The sequence below is a fragment of the Erinaceus europaeus genome, chromosome 3 (assembly GCF_950295315.1).
Source record: "Erinaceus europaeus chromosome 3, mEriEur2.1, whole genome shotgun sequence".
NCBI lineage: Eukaryota > Metazoa > Chordata > Mammalia > Eulipotyphla > Erinaceidae > Erinaceus > Erinaceus europaeus.
In genome coordinates this window covers 125707482-125724266 of record NC_080164.1, presented here as the reverse complement: position 1 = coordinate 125724266, position 16785 = coordinate 125707482, and the positions used below count along the sequence as shown (strand labels likewise).

The window sequence follows — 16785 nt, the reverse complement described above, 5'->3', positions numbered from 1 at the left end:
TTAAGGTTATTACGATTTTATATTTTAAAGTTACATAAGTACTATAAATGAGGGGCCAAGTGGTGACTCACGCACCTAGCTGAGCACACGTTACAGTGCACAAGGACCCTGGTTCGAGCCCCCAGTCTCCACCTGCAGGGGTAAACCTTCAGAAGTGGTGAAGTAGTGCTGTAGGTGCCTTCTCTGCTCTATCTCTCTCCCTTTCTTTCTTTCTTTCTTTCTTTTCTTTTTTCTTTTTTTGCCTCTAGGTTTATTCCTGGGGCTCAGTGCCTGCACCAAGGAATCCACTGCTCCTGGAAGCTATTTTTTTCCCTTTTGTTGCCATGGTTGTTATATCGTTGTTGTGGTTATTGTTGTTATTGATGTCATTGTTGTTGGACAGGACAGAGAGAAATCAAAACAGGAGGGGAAGACAGAGACGGAGAGAGAAAGATAGACACCTGCAGATCTGCTTCACCACTTGTGAAGCAACCCTCCTGCAGGTGGGGAGCCAGGGGCTGAAACCAGGATCTTTACACTAGTCCTTGCACTTTGTGCCATGTGCGTTTAAGCCCGACCCCCCTCTCTCCCTTTCTATCACCCCCTTCCCTCTCGATTTTCTGGCTGTCACTATCCAACAAATAAGGATAATTTTTTTTAAAAATTAAAAATCATTTAAAAAGGAAATATAAATGTATAAAAAGAGGAATACGTTTTTTCTTTCCTTCCTTCAAGGTCATTTTAGATGTTCATTTTCCTGAGTTCTTTCAAAAGAGGTCTTGATAGTAGTAAAAAGTGAAAAAGTCTAGGATTTTTTTTTTTTTTGGACAATGTTTTTCACTCTGTTTATTTTCTTTCAGCAAATGAACACCCCACTAGAATTTGTGGGATAGCTAATACTTTTAAAAATATTTGCCCTGGGTGAGAGAAATAGCATAATGGTTGTGCAAAAGACTTTAATACTATGGCTCAGTGGATTAAAGCCCTGGACTCTCAAGCATGAGATGCTGAGTTCAGTCCCTGGCAGCACATGTACCAGAGTGATGTCTAGTTCTTTCTCATTAATAAATAAAATATTTTTATTTATTTATTGGGGGATTAATGTTTTACAGTCAACAGTAAATATAATAGTTTGCACATGCATAACATTTCTTAGTTTTCCATACGACAATACAACCCCCACTCTGCCATCCTGCCCCAGGACCTGAACTTTGCGCCCCACCCACCCCACAGTCCATTACTTTGGTCCAATACACCTGCTCCAGTCCAAATTAATAAATAAAATCTTTTAAAAGTTTTTTCATTAAAAAAATGCCTGAGGCTCTGAAGTCTCTGATTCAATTCCTTGCCCCACCATAAGGCAGAGCTGAGCAGTATTCTGGTAAAATAAAAATAAATAAATATTTTTTTTAATTCGTTGTTTTAGTTGAGAACCTCAAGTAATAAACTTTGCATGCTGCTTTTTTTTTAAGACTTATTTATTTATGAGAAAGATAGGAGGAGAGAGAAAAAAACCAGATATCACTCTGGCAGATGTGCTGCTGGGGATCGAACTCAGGACCTCATGCTTGAGAGTCCAAAGCTTTACCACTGCACCACCTCCCAGACCACAAAACATGGAGTTCTTTTGTTGTTTTCTTTTCTTTATTTTTTTTTAAAAATATTTTATTTATTTTATTTTTGAGAGAAATGCAGAGAAAGAGGGAGAGAGAAACACGAGAGCCCTGCTCAGCTCTGTCTTATGGTGGTGTGGGGGATTGAACCTAAGATTTAGGAGCCTCAACCCTGGGTCCATGCTCCCAGAGGGATAGAGAATGGGAAAGCTATCGGGGGAGGGGGTGGGATATGGAGATTGGGTGGTGGGAATTGTGTGGGGTTGTACCCCTCCTACCCTATGGTTTTGTTAATTAATCCTTTCTTAAATAAAAAAGAAAAAAAAAAAAAGAATTAACATGTAAAAAAAAAAAAAGATTTAGGAGCCTCAGTCATGAGAGTCTGTTTGCATAACCATTATGCCATCTCCCCCACCCTTGCTTCTTTGTTTAGATATTTATCTTACAGTTTTAATCTTGAAATATATATTGACTCCCCTTTAAGCAAAGTGGGCTGCTAACTATAGACCAGACTTTTTTTTTTGGAGTTTCTTCTTTTTTAAAAGAAATGTTTTATTTCATTTTATTTATTTATTTATTTATTTGACAAGACAGAGAGAAATTGAGCAGGGAAGAGGAGAGAAGGAGAAAGAGACATCTGCAGCACTGCTTCACCACTAGTGAAGATTCCCCCTACAGGTGGAGATCAGAGGACTTGAACTCCAGTCCTTGCTCAACATAATGTATGTGCTCAACCAGGTGCAACACTGCCAGCCCCTGGAGCTTGTTTCTAATACAATCCTATCAAATTGAAATGCAGGAAATGCAACTGTTCACCTATAGCAGCCTATGCCAATGCTGCTGGACCACCCCATGGAAGATCCGGGACAGAGAAATGATTTGATCCCAGATTTGACCCTTGTCAGGAGTGCCCATCTCTGGCCCTGGATCAGGAGTGCCAACAGCTTTAGAAGAGTTTTCCTGTCTTCCCCAGTCTTCATACAACTCAAAAATTCTGAGGACACCAAACCCACACTTAGCCAAATGTACTGTGAAAGGGCATAATTTGTAGATGCAGCCAGAAAGGAGCCCACATGCTGTTTTTTCAGCTATTTGATTTCAACATTTACTACATTTATGTTTCCACCCTCTTTGCTGAAGAGACCATGAGAGAGAGGCTGGTGGGGGACGCTGCTCATCTGATCGTGTCTTTGCCCCTCAGACTGCTATGGAATGGTCCCAAGTCCACATCCTCTGGGAGATCATTGAGGCGCTATTGAAGGCCTATCAGCAGAAGCTGTTTGTGACACATACTGTCCATGAGTTGCTCTGGGGCTACAAGGATGAGATCTTGACCTTCATCAATATCTTCAAGCCTGATATAGCTCCCTATTTTGGCCTGTTCTATGGGGTAAGTTGATTGTGTCCTCTGGCACCTCAACCCAGATTTCATCTGTACCTTACTTTCCTCCTAGGCTAAGGCCAAAATAGTCTGGGACTCTAGGTGACTTGTAAAGTGGGTGAAAAATATTAAGTGTTTTAGTAGAGAGGAGAAAATACCTTCTTTCATAATTTCAACACACTACCAGTAATGACTATGAATGATCTAAGAAAACACATTATAAAGCATGACTGTGTCATTAAGCAGATGCACATGAGTAATGCCAAGTATTGTTTTGATAATTTGGGGAATTGAACACATGATTCAGCCAGTCAGAAGCAAATAAGAAACTAAGCCAGGTATGGTAGCTGCTGGTTAGATTTTCTTTTCTTTTTTTTTTTTTATTGTTGTTGTAGTTATTAATGTCATTGTTATTAGATAGGACAGAGAGAAATGGAGAAAGAAGGGGAAGATAGAGAGGGGGAGAGAAAGATAGACACCTGCAGACCTGCTTCACCGCTTGTGAAGCGGCTCCCCTGCAGGTGGGGAGCCAGGGTTCGAACCGGGATCCTTGTGCCGGTCCTGGTGCTTTGCGCCACCTGCGCTTAACCCGCTGCGCTACAGCCCGACTCCCTCTTTTTTTTTTTTTAAAGATTTTATTTATTTATGAGAAAGATATGAGGAGAGAGAAAGAACCAGACATCACTCTGGCACATGTGCTGCCGGGGATCGAATTCCGGACCTCATACTTGAGAGTCCAAAGTGTTATCACTGTGCCACCTCCCGGACCACTGCTGGCCAGATTTTCATAGATGGCATTTGCAAAAGAGGCTGGGTCATTTAAACCTTGGTATGACCCTCATTAATGACTTCTTATACCTCTGAGAAAAATTCTGTGCACTTATTTCCTTTGGCCTAAAATGCAAAATATCAGCATTCCAGTAATTATTCTACAAGTCATATATGATTACTGCTTCAACTTCAAATTAAAATTAAAAGCACTAAAAATATTTCTATGGCCTCTGCTTCCCCAGCAGGAAAACAAAAAGACTCTTGAATAAGATGGGTAATTGAGAGAGTAGTAGTAAATGACAAACACAAGAAGAAAGTGATTGGGGTGAGTTTCTCATGTTTATATTGTAATCAGGGGCCAGGTGGTGGTGCACCTGGTTGAGTACGCATGTTACAGTACGCAAGGACCTGGGTTCAAGCCTCCAGTCCCTACCTGCAGAAGGAAAGCTTTGCAAGTGGTGAAGCAGTGCTACAGGTATCTCTCTGTCTCTTTCCCTCTCTATCTCCCCTTTCCCCTAGATTTCTGGCTGCCACTCTCCAATCAATAAATTAAAATAATAAATTTTTTAAAAGATTGTAATCAGTCTCTAGTTTTAAAGTACTTGTTAATCTCCCCCTCTTCATGTATTCCCTTAATATTTCGGTTCCTCTAATGCAAATGGGCATAAACTATTCCTGCCTTCCAAGGGTCCAGAAAACCTAAAAATTGTTCATATGAAATAGGTAACTGACTTTTAGCATTATCTATATGAAAGGCTGGATCCTAAGAGTAGGGTTGCACCAGCCCTAAATCTTTCAGGCTGGGTGAACAGATTCAAGCCCAACTCCCACCACATTGAAAGAAAGAAGCCTTTGTGCTGTAATCTCTTTCACTCTCTCTGCCTCTCTGTTTCTATATTTAAAAAAGAAAAGAATAAAAATCAGAATCAGAGGATCTGGACTAACACTGGCTTTCTCTCATAAATAATGTTGGAACTTACCCATACTTTAGTTCTACCATTTGTAACTTGAGGACAGAGTACCTACATTTCAAAAGTTGGTTTGAAAGGCTAAGAAGAGCATAAAGGTACAAACTTTAAATTGCAACGTGCACTTAAGGAATCATTATTCTTTCCGTGTCTCTGAGTGACTCACAAAATGGCCCTGGCAGATAGGGGGTATAGCTCAAATGGTAGAGCATCAGACTTTCATGTCTGAGGGTTCTGGCTCAGCTCCTGTACTACATATACCAGAGTGGTACTCTCTCACTCTGTTCTCCTCCTTTCCCGACCCCCTATACTTTCTCTGCCTTCTGTGAAACTCTCTATTACATGTAATGCAATAAATTAAAAAAAAAACAAACCCTGAATTAATTCGAATGACTGAGACATGTTTCTGCTTTAGAGGCAAATGAGCTTTCTGCTATTTCCATTTCTTTTCTTTTTTTTAAAAAAATTTATTTATGAAAAGGAAACACTGACAAAACCATAGGATAAGAGGGGTATAGTTCCCACCACCAGAACTCCATATCCAATCCCCTCCCTTGATAGCTTTCCTATTTTTTAACCCTCTGGGAGTATGGACCCAAGGTCATTGTGGCATGCAGAAGGTGGAAGGTCTGGCTTCTGTAATTGCTTTCCTGCTGAACATGGGTATTGACAAGTCAATCCATACTCCCAGCCTGCCTCTCTCTTTCCCTAGTGAGCAGGGTTCTGGGGAATTGGAGCTCTAGGACTCATTGGTGGGGTTGTCTGTCCAGGGAAGTCTGGTTGGCATCATGCTAGCATCTAGAACCTGGTGGCTGAAAAGAGAGTTAGCATATAAAGCCAAAGAAATTGTTGACTAGTCATGAACCTAAAGACTGGAGGAGTGCAGATGAAGAGTTGTGGGGGGGTGTCTTCCATTTTGTAGATAGCTAGTAGGTATATTTTAGTTATATTCCAAAGGCCTGTGGCTGTACTAGTTTTTTTTTTTTTTTCCCTGAGCCTGAAATCTGATATGCATGTGGATCCAAGTTATTGTCTGGGGAGATGTCATGGCTGGCAGAAGGACCAGAAAGCTGGATCAGGGAAGAGAGTAGCTCCCAAATATGGAAAAGGCGTATAAATATTGTTGACTATAGCTATTTCCATTTCTTTTCAGCTGGATGACCTTGGACTACTTGATAGCATGTATCAAGAGACTTAAAGAGATTTATATACTTTTATCTAGCAATTTAATTTTTGTATTATGTTTTTTTAAATTTGTTTGATAGAGACAGCCAGATTGAGAGAGAGACAGAGAGGGGGGAGAGAGAGAGAGACAGAGAGACACCTGCAGCAGTGCTTCACCACTCGCAAAGCTTTCCCTCTACAGGTGGATGCTAAGGGCTTGATCCCGGTTCCTTGCACATTGTAATATGTGTGCTCAACCAGGTGCTCTGCCACCTAGGCCCTAGCAATTTCATTTTTAATGCTCTATTTAGAAAACAAACATATTGGGCGGAGCCAAGATGGCAACTCGGAAGCAGTGGCTGACCTGAGCTCCAACAAGCAGCAGCTTGTAACCAGGGATTCTCTGGATAGGGTTCCAGATGCTAGCATGATGCTGACCAGACTTCCCTGGACAGACAACCCCACCAATGTGTCCTGGAGCTCTGCTTCCCCAGAGCCATTCCCCACTAGGGAAAGAGAGAGATAGACTGGGAGTATGGATCAACCTGTCAATGCCCATGTTCAATTACAGAAACCAGACCTTCAACCTTCTGTATCCCACAATGATCTTGGGTCCATACTCCCAGAGGGTTAAAGAATAGGAAAGCTATCAGGGGAGGGTATGGGATACAGAGTTCTGGTGGTGGCAATTGTGTGAATTTGTACCCCTCTTATCCTATGGTTTAGTCAGTGTTTCCTTTTTGTAAATAAAAAAAATTTTTTAAAAACATACAGGAACCGTTTTCAGCTTAAGAATTTTGACATATTATAACCACACACACACAAAGAAAAAAAGAAAGAAAGAAAAGAAACGAAAGAAAGAAAGAGAAACCCAAAACTAAATACCCAGGTGGGGGTAGATAGCAATAATAGTTGCAAAGAGACTGTCTGAGGCTCCAAAGTCCCAGATTCAATCCCCTGCACCACCATCACCCACAGCTAAGCAATGCTGGGGGGGGGGGGGGGCTCATAAAACTAAATACCCAATTATATGATAATGGTTAAATAGATGATTTCCATATACTTACTGAGCATCTCTATGTTTTTCTCTGGAGAATTGTCTCTTCAAATTCCTTGCCCATCATCTAACTGTATGCATATTTTTATTAAAGTCATAAAATAATAATATGGTATTACATGGTATTATAATAATGATATGGTCACTCTCTCCTCGAGTTGTCTCTTTACATTTTTTAAATGTTTATTCGTAATCATTGTAAGATTATTAATTAGGCCCGGCTAGGACAGTTTGGTGAAGAATAAACTCGTTAGTTGTTGTATTACAGTTGTCCAGAGAAGTAGAGTCATTGGGAGATCTGCGTCTTTCTACCAAGATTTGATGTTAAAGAACTGACTTGTGCAGCTATGGGAGCTGTAAGGTGTCAGCAGGCAGGAAACTCGTGTAAAGACTCTGTAGCATTCTTCATAAGACCATTTTTCCAGGAATCCCTAGATTTGGCTTTTAAAGCCTCCAATAGATTGGATATATATGTTGGGAGTGAGCTGACTGATGACAGGAACAACCAGATTATTGTTTGACTGAACAACTGGGCACCATAGCCTAGCCAACTTGGCATATAAATTAATCATCAGTTACTTTAAATTATCATACTTACTTATTTTCAGAGAAATGGGACAAATGATGGAGACTATGTTTTTCTAACTGGTGAAGACAATTATCTTGACTTTACAAGGATTATACAATGGAATGGAAAAACGTAAGTCTAATAATTTATCATTATCATCTTTTTCAATTTTCATTTGAAATGAAATCTTTTTATATATTATTAAAATGTTTAGTACTCATTTTGAGGGTGAAAATTTATTTAATTATAAATTATTCTTATAATCACTTTATAAATCTTAATGAGAGTAATATGCTTTACAAGTTCAATATTAGTGACTTATAGCTTTATCCTGGCTGGACAGGAATCACAAGTTGGTGATACATTTCACTCTGTAATCATTAAATGAAGTATAACTGCCACACAAGTGCTTTGGAAATCATTATGTATATTTAAGGGGAGGAAACCAGTGCTTTCTTTTCTTTTTTCCAAACCATTTTTTAATTGTGATTAATAGTATGTTACAAGACTGCAAGATTACAGGGTCTACTTCCAGATTGTGCCCACCACCAAACTTCTGACCCTCCAAAAGATAACCACAAGTTCCTACAAAGTCTTAGAAACAGTTTTTTTCTTTTTGGAGGGGGGTGTTGTTTGGTTTTTTTTTTTTTTTTTGCAAGTTCGTATGTTTCAGTTGTCTAGATTCCAAGCATCAATAAAAGTATCCAGTAGTTTCCTTCATCTCTTATTTCACATAGCATAGTCACCTCCAATTCCATCCATTTTGCCTGAAAGTAGACACTATCATCTTTTTTGATTGCTGAGTAGTATTCTATGAAGTATATATCCCATAATTTCTTTAATTTTTTTTTTATTATCTTTATTTATTGGATAGGGACAGTCAGAAATTGAGAGGGAAAGGGGAGACAGAGAGGGAAAGAGACAGACACATGAAACACTGCTTCACCACTTGTGAAGCTTTCCCCCTGCAGGTGGGGACCAGGAGTTTGAACCTGGGTCCTTGCACATTGTAACATGTGCACTCAACCAGGTGTGCCACCACCTGGCCCTACCCAAAATTTCTTTAGCAATTCATCTGTCAGTGGACAGTTAAGTTGCTTATACTCTTTGGTTATTATGAATAATAAAGCTATGAACATAGGGGTGCATATGTCCCTTCAAATTAGTATTGCAAGTCCTTGGATGCAATTTATCTCCTGCTTTTCTTGCCTAAGCTAACTGCCTGCCTCAAGCATGGTGTGGACCTTCTATATATTCTCTTCATGTGTTTACCAACTGATGCTCTGTGTTTTTACCTGGAATAAACCCTCAGTTCACAAACTTAGAGCACAACTTTTACTAGAAGTTAGGAGAATGACTTGTTGTTCTTTTTTTTTTTTTTTTTTTTTGCACTCTGTACTATTATTTAAAAAATAATTTTTAAAAGTTCTCTATCTTGGGGAAGAAGACCAAAGGGCTCTGAACGTCAATTCCACCAGGACCTGAAGCATATGTCACCAGGAATTTTGGTTTTGTGCCATCAAAGAAAGGGAAACAAATCTGGAAAGCACCAGAAGAAATCAGGCATTGTTTCTCTTACCAGAGAGAGAGAAGGAGCTGGAGAGACAGCACAGTGGTTCTGCAGAGGTCCCAGATTCAACCCCCAGCATCACCATAAGCCAGAGCTGAGCAGTGCTCTGGCCAAATAAATAAATAAGATTCTTTAAAAAGAGAGAAGAGGAAAAAAGGAATGAACTCACAAGGTGTAGGTATGACTTAGAAAGTGAAGGCAGGAACATAGAAAAAATAATGGGCAACATAATAGTTACAGAAATAGATACGGATATAAAATCAACTCATATCTGTGACCATGGGGAAACTACTAGCCTCCAATGAAACAGATGAGGACACAGAGCTGCTGGTGGAAACACTATTGAATTATACCCCTACTATCTTATAATTTTATAAATCAATATTAAATCACTATTAAAATTTATGTCAACTGTACTTTTAATAAGTATGAAGTCAATTCAGTTTTAAGTTAATTATGACCCAAAAGAAATCCTTCATTAGTTTGGAACACAGAATCAACTGATCCAAGGAGAGATAGTATTAATGTTCTTTCTTGAATAATAAGGAGCCAAGGGTCAACTCTAGCAAATTAGCTCATTTGGGTAATGTGCTGCTAAGCTACATGCATGACCCAGGTTTGAGCCTGACCCACACTGTATTGGAGGGAAATTCTATGGTATGGGTTCTTTCCCTGTCTCTCTCTGTCGGGGGTGGGGGGGGAAGAAAGAACAAGACATCAGAGGTCTTCAATCAGTTGTAAAAAAAGAAAAAAGGCTGTTTTACTAGATTAGAACCTGCTTTTTAAAATTTGGCATTTTAGAGCCAATTTGTAGCATTTTTTTTTTTTTATGTAGCCCAGTGTGTTAAGTGAATATGGCGCAAAGCCCAAGGACAGGCCTTAAGGATCCCGGATCGAGCCCCCGGCTCCCTACCTGCAAGGGCGGGGGTGGGGGGGTCGTTTCACAAGTGGTGAAGCAGGTCTGCAGGTGTCTCCTTCTCTCCCTCTCTCTGTCTTCCCCTCCTCTCTCGATTTATCTCTGTTCTATCCATCAACAACAGCAATAACAACAATAATAACAACAATAAAACAAGGGAAGAAAAAGGAGAAAAATCGCCTCCAGGAACAGTGGATTCATACACCAAGCCCCAGCAATAACCCTGGAGGAAAAAAAAGAAAAGAAAAGAAAAGAAAGAAGAAAAACTTATAAAATAAAAATATCAAGACCATAGGACAGGAGGGGTTCCACCCCACACAATTTCCAGCACCCCCGCCCTTGAAAGCTTTTTTATTCTTTTCTTCTTTTTATTTTTTTTAAGAAGGAATGATTTTTTTTTCACTGTTGGCTCTGTCAGAATTTAGGCTTACTTCCCTCCCCTCTTAACCCAATTCCAAAGCAACATCACTCTTGTTACATACAAATGGGTAAGATTCTGTACAAAGGTAAGTCCCTATTAAATCTTTAAAAGTCTTAACAAAACATTTTTTAAAAGGGGCCAGGTGGTGGTGCACCTGGTTGAGCGAACATGTTACAGTGAGCAAGGGCCCAGGTTCAAGCCCCCAGTCCCCACCTGCAGGGGGAAAGTTTCATGGGTGGTGAGACAGCGATTCAGGTGTCTGCCTCTCTCCCTCCCTATCACCCCCTATCACCTCGATTTCTGGCTGTTTCTATCCAATAAGTAAATAAAGATTTAAAAAAAAAATCTTAAAAAGAAAAAAAAGGAAGGGGGAGTCAGGCGGTAGCGCAGTGGGTTAAGCGAACGTGGCGCAAAGCCCAAGCACCCGCGTAAGGAACCCGGTTCGAGTCCTGGCTCCCCACCTGCAGGGTGGGTCGCTTCACAAGTGGTGAGGCAGGTCTGCAGGTGTCTCCTTCTCTCCCCCTCTCTGTCTTCCCCTCCTATCTCCATTTCTCTCTGTCCTATCCAACAACAACAACATCAATAACAACAACAATAACTACAACAACAATAAAAAATCAAGGGCAACAAAAAGGGAATAAATTAATATTTAAAAAAATTTTAATGTCAAGCAAAGGAGGGAGTGGCAGGTGTCAGAGCAATAAAAATAAAGTGTCATCACTAAGAAAAAAGTCTTAATCATTTGAAAAAATAAATAAAATCAATTCTAAGCATATTTTCTCTCCCTGATACTAATGGATTACAGGTCACTAGACTGGTGGGCAACAGAGGAGTGCAACATGATTAATGGAACAGATGGAGATTCTTTTCATCCACTAGTAACCAAAGACGAAGTCCTTTATGTCTTCCCATCTGACTTTTGCAGGTAAGAACTTCATTTAGTTCCTTTTCTTTTCTTTTCTTTTCTTTCTTTCCTTCTATTTTTTTTTTTACTGCCATCAGGGTTATTGCTGGAGCTCAGTGCCTACACAGTAAGCCCACTGCTTCCACAGCTCTTGTTTGTTTTCTTTTTTTCCTCTTGATAAAGATAGAGATGGAGAGGGAGTGGAGAATAGGAAGGTGGAGAGAGACAGACATTTGCAGCATTTTTTTTTTTTACCACTCATGAAGCTTCCTCCCTGCAAATGGGGAATTGGTGGCTTGAACCCAGGTGCTTACACATTACATGCCAGTACCCACTCCTGAAGGTGAGAATTTTAAAAACAAGTTCTTTGGATGCATGACAGCCAGGAATTCAAGGAATATATGTAGCTACACTTGCTAGGTATAGATATTCATACTTCATCACTGAAAACTAATGAAGGCATACTGAGAATCTGTGGAGTTATCATTCACAGAGACTCCAGATCCTGGCTGCATTGGCAGAATACTATCTCTACTGCTTAGAGTTGTGTAACCTTGGGAAAGTAAAACTAATCTGTCTCACTCCTCATTTGTAAAATAAGGATAGAAATGGAGCCAAGTGGTGGAGGCTCACATTACAGTGTGCAAGGACCCGGGTTCAAGCCCCTGGTCCCCACCTGCAGGGGGAAGGCTTCATTGAGTGGTGAAGCAAAGCTGCAGGTGTCTCTCTGTCTCTCTCCCTATTTTCCTCTCCCCTCTCAAGTTCTGTTTCTATCCAATAAATAAATAAATAAACAAACAATCTTAGGGGTTGTTAGGAGACAATGAGTTACTGTTAGTAAAATACTTAGTGTCCATCCCACAGGGACAGTGCTATGTGAGTTCTTAATTATTACACTATGCTCTGCCAAGTATAAACTTTGAGCTCATCTTCTTCCTGTCAACAGTAATCTTTGTATGGACAATAGACAAATCATACTGCTTTCCATATTGTGGATAGTAGGTATTGAACCCAGATCCTTGTACAAGTTTGACACCATCCCTGATCAGCAACTTCTCCAGTCCAAATTTTTTCATTCTTTGCTGGGGCTCACGTGGAGTGACTCCAGCCAGGAAGGTAAGCTGACCAGTTCTCCCTCTCTGGCTCTTAGGGGCCCAGAGATCAGAAAGGAGACACCGGGGAGTATTTTGATATGAACACTCAATTTATTCAGGGGTGGACTTGGGTATATAGATATAAAGTTAAACAAAGAACATTTTTCAAATATGTCAGAAATTACAGGTTTCTTAAAGGTCAGCTTGCCCCTGCGGTAGGGGGCTTGTATGACAAGAATTGATGCAGATACATAAAGGTCAAGATAATTAGTCTCCTGATGCAGGCATTTAATTACCCAAAGGCATTTGAGAGAAGAATAGGGGTTCAACCAGTTAAGGTGAGATAAAGAGAAGATAAAAAAGGCTTGATGTAAATTAAGGACATCAAAGGACACTGTTAGGAGTGTGTGATAGGTTGTGCTCTCCTTTGTGATCAGAAGGTGAGGTGAACTTTGAGTAAATGAACCTTAAAGCAGGCAGCCATGTGGCCTGCCAGCAGGGAGAAACTAAGTGCAAGAGGTGTGCAGGTTTTCGTGACCTTGAGAGACTAACAAGGGGGAACTGAATCTGGTAGACTTTTCCCTCTTGGCTCATCTCTATGACGAGAGAGGCTAACAAGAGGGGTGTCTTTCCAGACCTCCATCCGAGGATGGGGGGAGCTCCCCTAAACTCTACCAAGATTTCACATAGTCCCACAATTCTTCATTTAGGAGAGAGGAAGATATAGACAGAGAGAGAAGAAACATCACAGTATCAATCCACCATCCATGGAGCTCCCCTTGTGTGACAGGTCTCAAACCCAGGACCTCACCCACAGTAAGGCACATACTTTAGTGGGTGAGATATCTTCAAGTCTTTGTGTTTTGTGCCCCCCCCCCCAGCTGGGGGAGCATACACAGTGATCTTAGTTCATTCCCTGGCACCCTATTAAAAAAATACCTTCAGTAGAAGATGATACATCTTATACATCTTACACCTGAACCTCTGATTCAGAGAAGAAAAAATGAGACCTTGAAGGAAAGGTCTGCAAAGGGCTGAAGTATCAGTTAAGACGATGTGTGCGAAAGTGCTTCACTGGGAGTCGGGTGGTGACACAGCAGGTTAAGCACACATGGTGCAAAATGCAAGGACCAGCATAAGGATCCTAGTTTGAGCCCCCAGCTCCCCACCTGCAGGGTAGTCGCTTCACAACGGTGAAGCAGGTCTACAGGTGTCTATCTTTCTCTCCCCCTCTCTGTCTTCCCCTCCTCTCTCCATTTCTCTCTGTCCTATCCAACAACAACATCAAAACCACAACAATGTTAAACAACAAGGGTAACAAAAGGGAAAAACAAATATTTTTTAAAAATCTTTTTTAAAAAAGTGCTTTGCTATGTTTGTGCTAACCTGAGGCTGGGCAGTGTCATCAGGGATCATTGTTTGTAACTCTGTAAAGATCAAAGGCAGAATAATGTTGAACCCCACTGAAAAGAATGACCGGGGTAAGGAGGAGGCTCAGCTGTGGAGTATATGTTTTCCATGAGTGAAGTCCTGGCTTCACTTTCCAATACTATATGAGAGCATCAAGGGTGAATGGAGTGCCAGGGGTGATAATGATGCTTTGATAGCTCTCCCTCATTTCAGAACAGAAAAAGAAATGAAAGACTGGGGCAAAATTTAGAAGCCATATTTATTTGGGGAATGAATTTCAAATCAGTGTCTAATGTACATGCTTCCAATCCTTATGCAACTCCATTACTTCTTGTGCTTTTTCTCTGCTTTTATCTCTTTGCTTCCATTTGCTTTTGTTCAGCCTTGCTGTGCTGCCATGTGTTCTTGCTATTTCAAAGGACTCTTTTTTTTTCAGTGACTCCTCATTCTAATGTCATCTTTCTTAGTTTTTTACTGTGACTACACACACACACACACACACACACACACACATATATAATTAGATCTTTATTATATTGAGTCAGAGAAAAATTGAGAGGGAAGGGGGAGATAGAGGAAGGATGAAAGGCACTTGCAGCACTGCTTCACCACTTGTGAAAATTTTCCCCTGCAGGTAGGTATCACTTGGACCCAGACACATACACACCGCAGCATGTATACTCAGTCAGGTGTGCCACTGTCCAGCCCCCATGACGTATATTTTTGTGTTTTACTTTTCCTTTGTCTCATCTGGAGATTACTGTAATTACTACCTCTTAAATGCCTTTTATTACAATTCACCTAATGTTTGATTAAACACTGAGTGGGGTGAATCCCTTTTAAGCTTTCTTTTACATCATTTCCCATTACTCTGTAAGCCCTTTGTACCTGAGAACTATTTAAGTACTGACTCTGGGCAGATTACACTGTGGGATGATGTTTTATTCTTTCTTCTGAACAGGTCATTGTACTTAACATTCAGTAGTTTTGAAAGTGTACAAGGACTGCCTGCCTTACGATTTAAGGTACCTGCAGAAATATTAGCTAATACCTCTGACAACGCTGGCTTCTGTATACCTAAAGGAAACTGCCTAGGCACAGGAGTTTTGAATATCAGTGTCTGCAAGAATGGTAAGAACTCCAAGAGGACCCATAGTTTACAGTGTCTTGATTGCAGGAATCACTTTCTTCAGTGAACAGTGCCATTGGCTCAGTAGAAAATGAATCTGTATGAAAGCTGAATAAAGGCAAGAGACTGGCATACTTTAATGATGACTCTTTAGTTACTACCAGGCCACCCCATCATCATCTGGGGCCCTAGTCCGGGAGTCTTGGGATTCCCACACATGCATGACAGGCCTAGACCTCTAACAGATCACTCTCACCACTGTCACTGGGCATCTCCATCAGGAACAACATAATGGACACTTTTGTGGGCTCCCATATGACCTTGCCCTCAGTGTGGATCAACAGGGGTGGGTAATGTTCCATTCTTCGAAGGGAGGTTGATAACATACTGTACCTATCACCCGAGGATGATGGGTCCTGAAATTAGTGCAGCTTGGTATGTTCCTAGCCATGACATCAGAATGTGAGTTCAGACCTACAGGGATGCAGAGGTTACACAGGCTCTTGTCCTTACTATGGGCCCCAGATTAAATTGATGGTGTTTACGGTTAACAATACTTATATACTTTCCCCATATTTGGGAGCTACTCTCTTCCCTGATCCAGCTTTCTAGTCCTTTTTCCAACTATGACACCATCTCCACAGACCATATCTTGGGTCCATTTGCAAGTTAGCTGTCAGGCTCAGGCAAAAACCAGTAAAGTCACGGGCCCCTTGCAATATACCTAAAGTAGACCTACTAGCTTTTTCCAAAATGGAGACCCCAAATCTTCATCTGCAATATTCTTGACTTTAGGTTCATGATTAGTCAACAACTTGTTCTGCTTTATATCTTAACTCTTTTTGAGCCACCAGGTTCCAGATGCTACCATGATGCCAGCCTGACTTCCCTGGGAAGATGGCCCCACCAGTGTGTCCTGGAGCCCTGCCTCGCCAGATCCCTACCTCACTAAGGAAAGAGAGAGACAGGATGAGAGTATGGATTCACCTACCAACGCCCATATTCAGCAGAGAAGCAATTACAGAACCCAGACCTCCCACCTTCTGCACCCCATAATGACCCTGGGTCCATACTCCCAGAGGGATAAAGAGTAGGAAAGCTATCAGGGGAGGGGATGGGATATGGAGATCTGGTGGTGAGAACTGTGTGGAATTTTACCTCCCTTATCCTATGGTCTTGTCAATATTTCCATTTTGTAAATTAAAAAATTAAAAAATAGGTAAAAGGGGCTGGGAGGTAGCACAGTGGGTTAAATGCACATGGTGCAAAGAGAAAAGTGCAAGGACCAACATAAGGATCCTGGTTCGAGCCCCCAGCTCCCCACCTGCAGGAGTGTCGCATCACAAACAATGAAGCAGGTCTGCAGGTCTCTCCTCCTCTCTGTCTTCCCCTCCTCTCTCGATTTCTCTCTGTCCTATCCAACAACAACAATAGATATAACAACAATAACAGTAACAATCACAAGGGCAACAAAATGGGAAAAACAGCCTCCAGGAGCAGTGGATTCGTAGTGCTGGCACTGAGCCCCAGTGATAACCCTGGAGGCAAAAAAAAATAGATAAAAGATTTTAAAAAATAAGTCTGACCTTCCCAGAGTAATGTTTCATAAGATGGCTAAACATTCTTTGGGGAAATTTACTGGCTTTTTGGTAATGCCATTTATTGTAAGACTGCCATGTGGTTTTTTAAGGGGTAGCAGTTTTGTAATCTTACCAGTAGTAGTAGCTGTATTCCTGAATTGAGTCCAGAGTGCTCATTCACCAGTGGGCCATGAAACCAAGCACTCCAATTAAGTACTGTTCAGCTAGTCACTGTTCTAAGTGTTTTACATTGTCACATG

At 40.9% G+C, this 16785-nt stretch overlaps 1 protein-coding gene across 1 annotated transcript in view; it reads left to right on the top strand.

Annotated features, from left to right (window-relative positions):
- The window catches only part of SCARB2 (scavenger receptor class B member 2), a 77997-nt gene that overhangs the window by 47731 nt on the left and 13481 nt on the right, over positions 1–16785 (top strand). Inside the window, exons 4-7 of the mRNA XM_007519818.3 lie at positions 2794–2982; positions 7542–7633; positions 11214–11333; positions 14778–14947. Of these exons, the coding sequence (XP_007519880.1) occupies positions 2794–2982; positions 7542–7633; positions 11214–11333; positions 14778–14947 (571 nt within the window). The remainder of the gene's footprint in view (positions 1–2793; positions 2983–7541; positions 7634–11213; positions 11334–14777; positions 14948–16785) is intronic.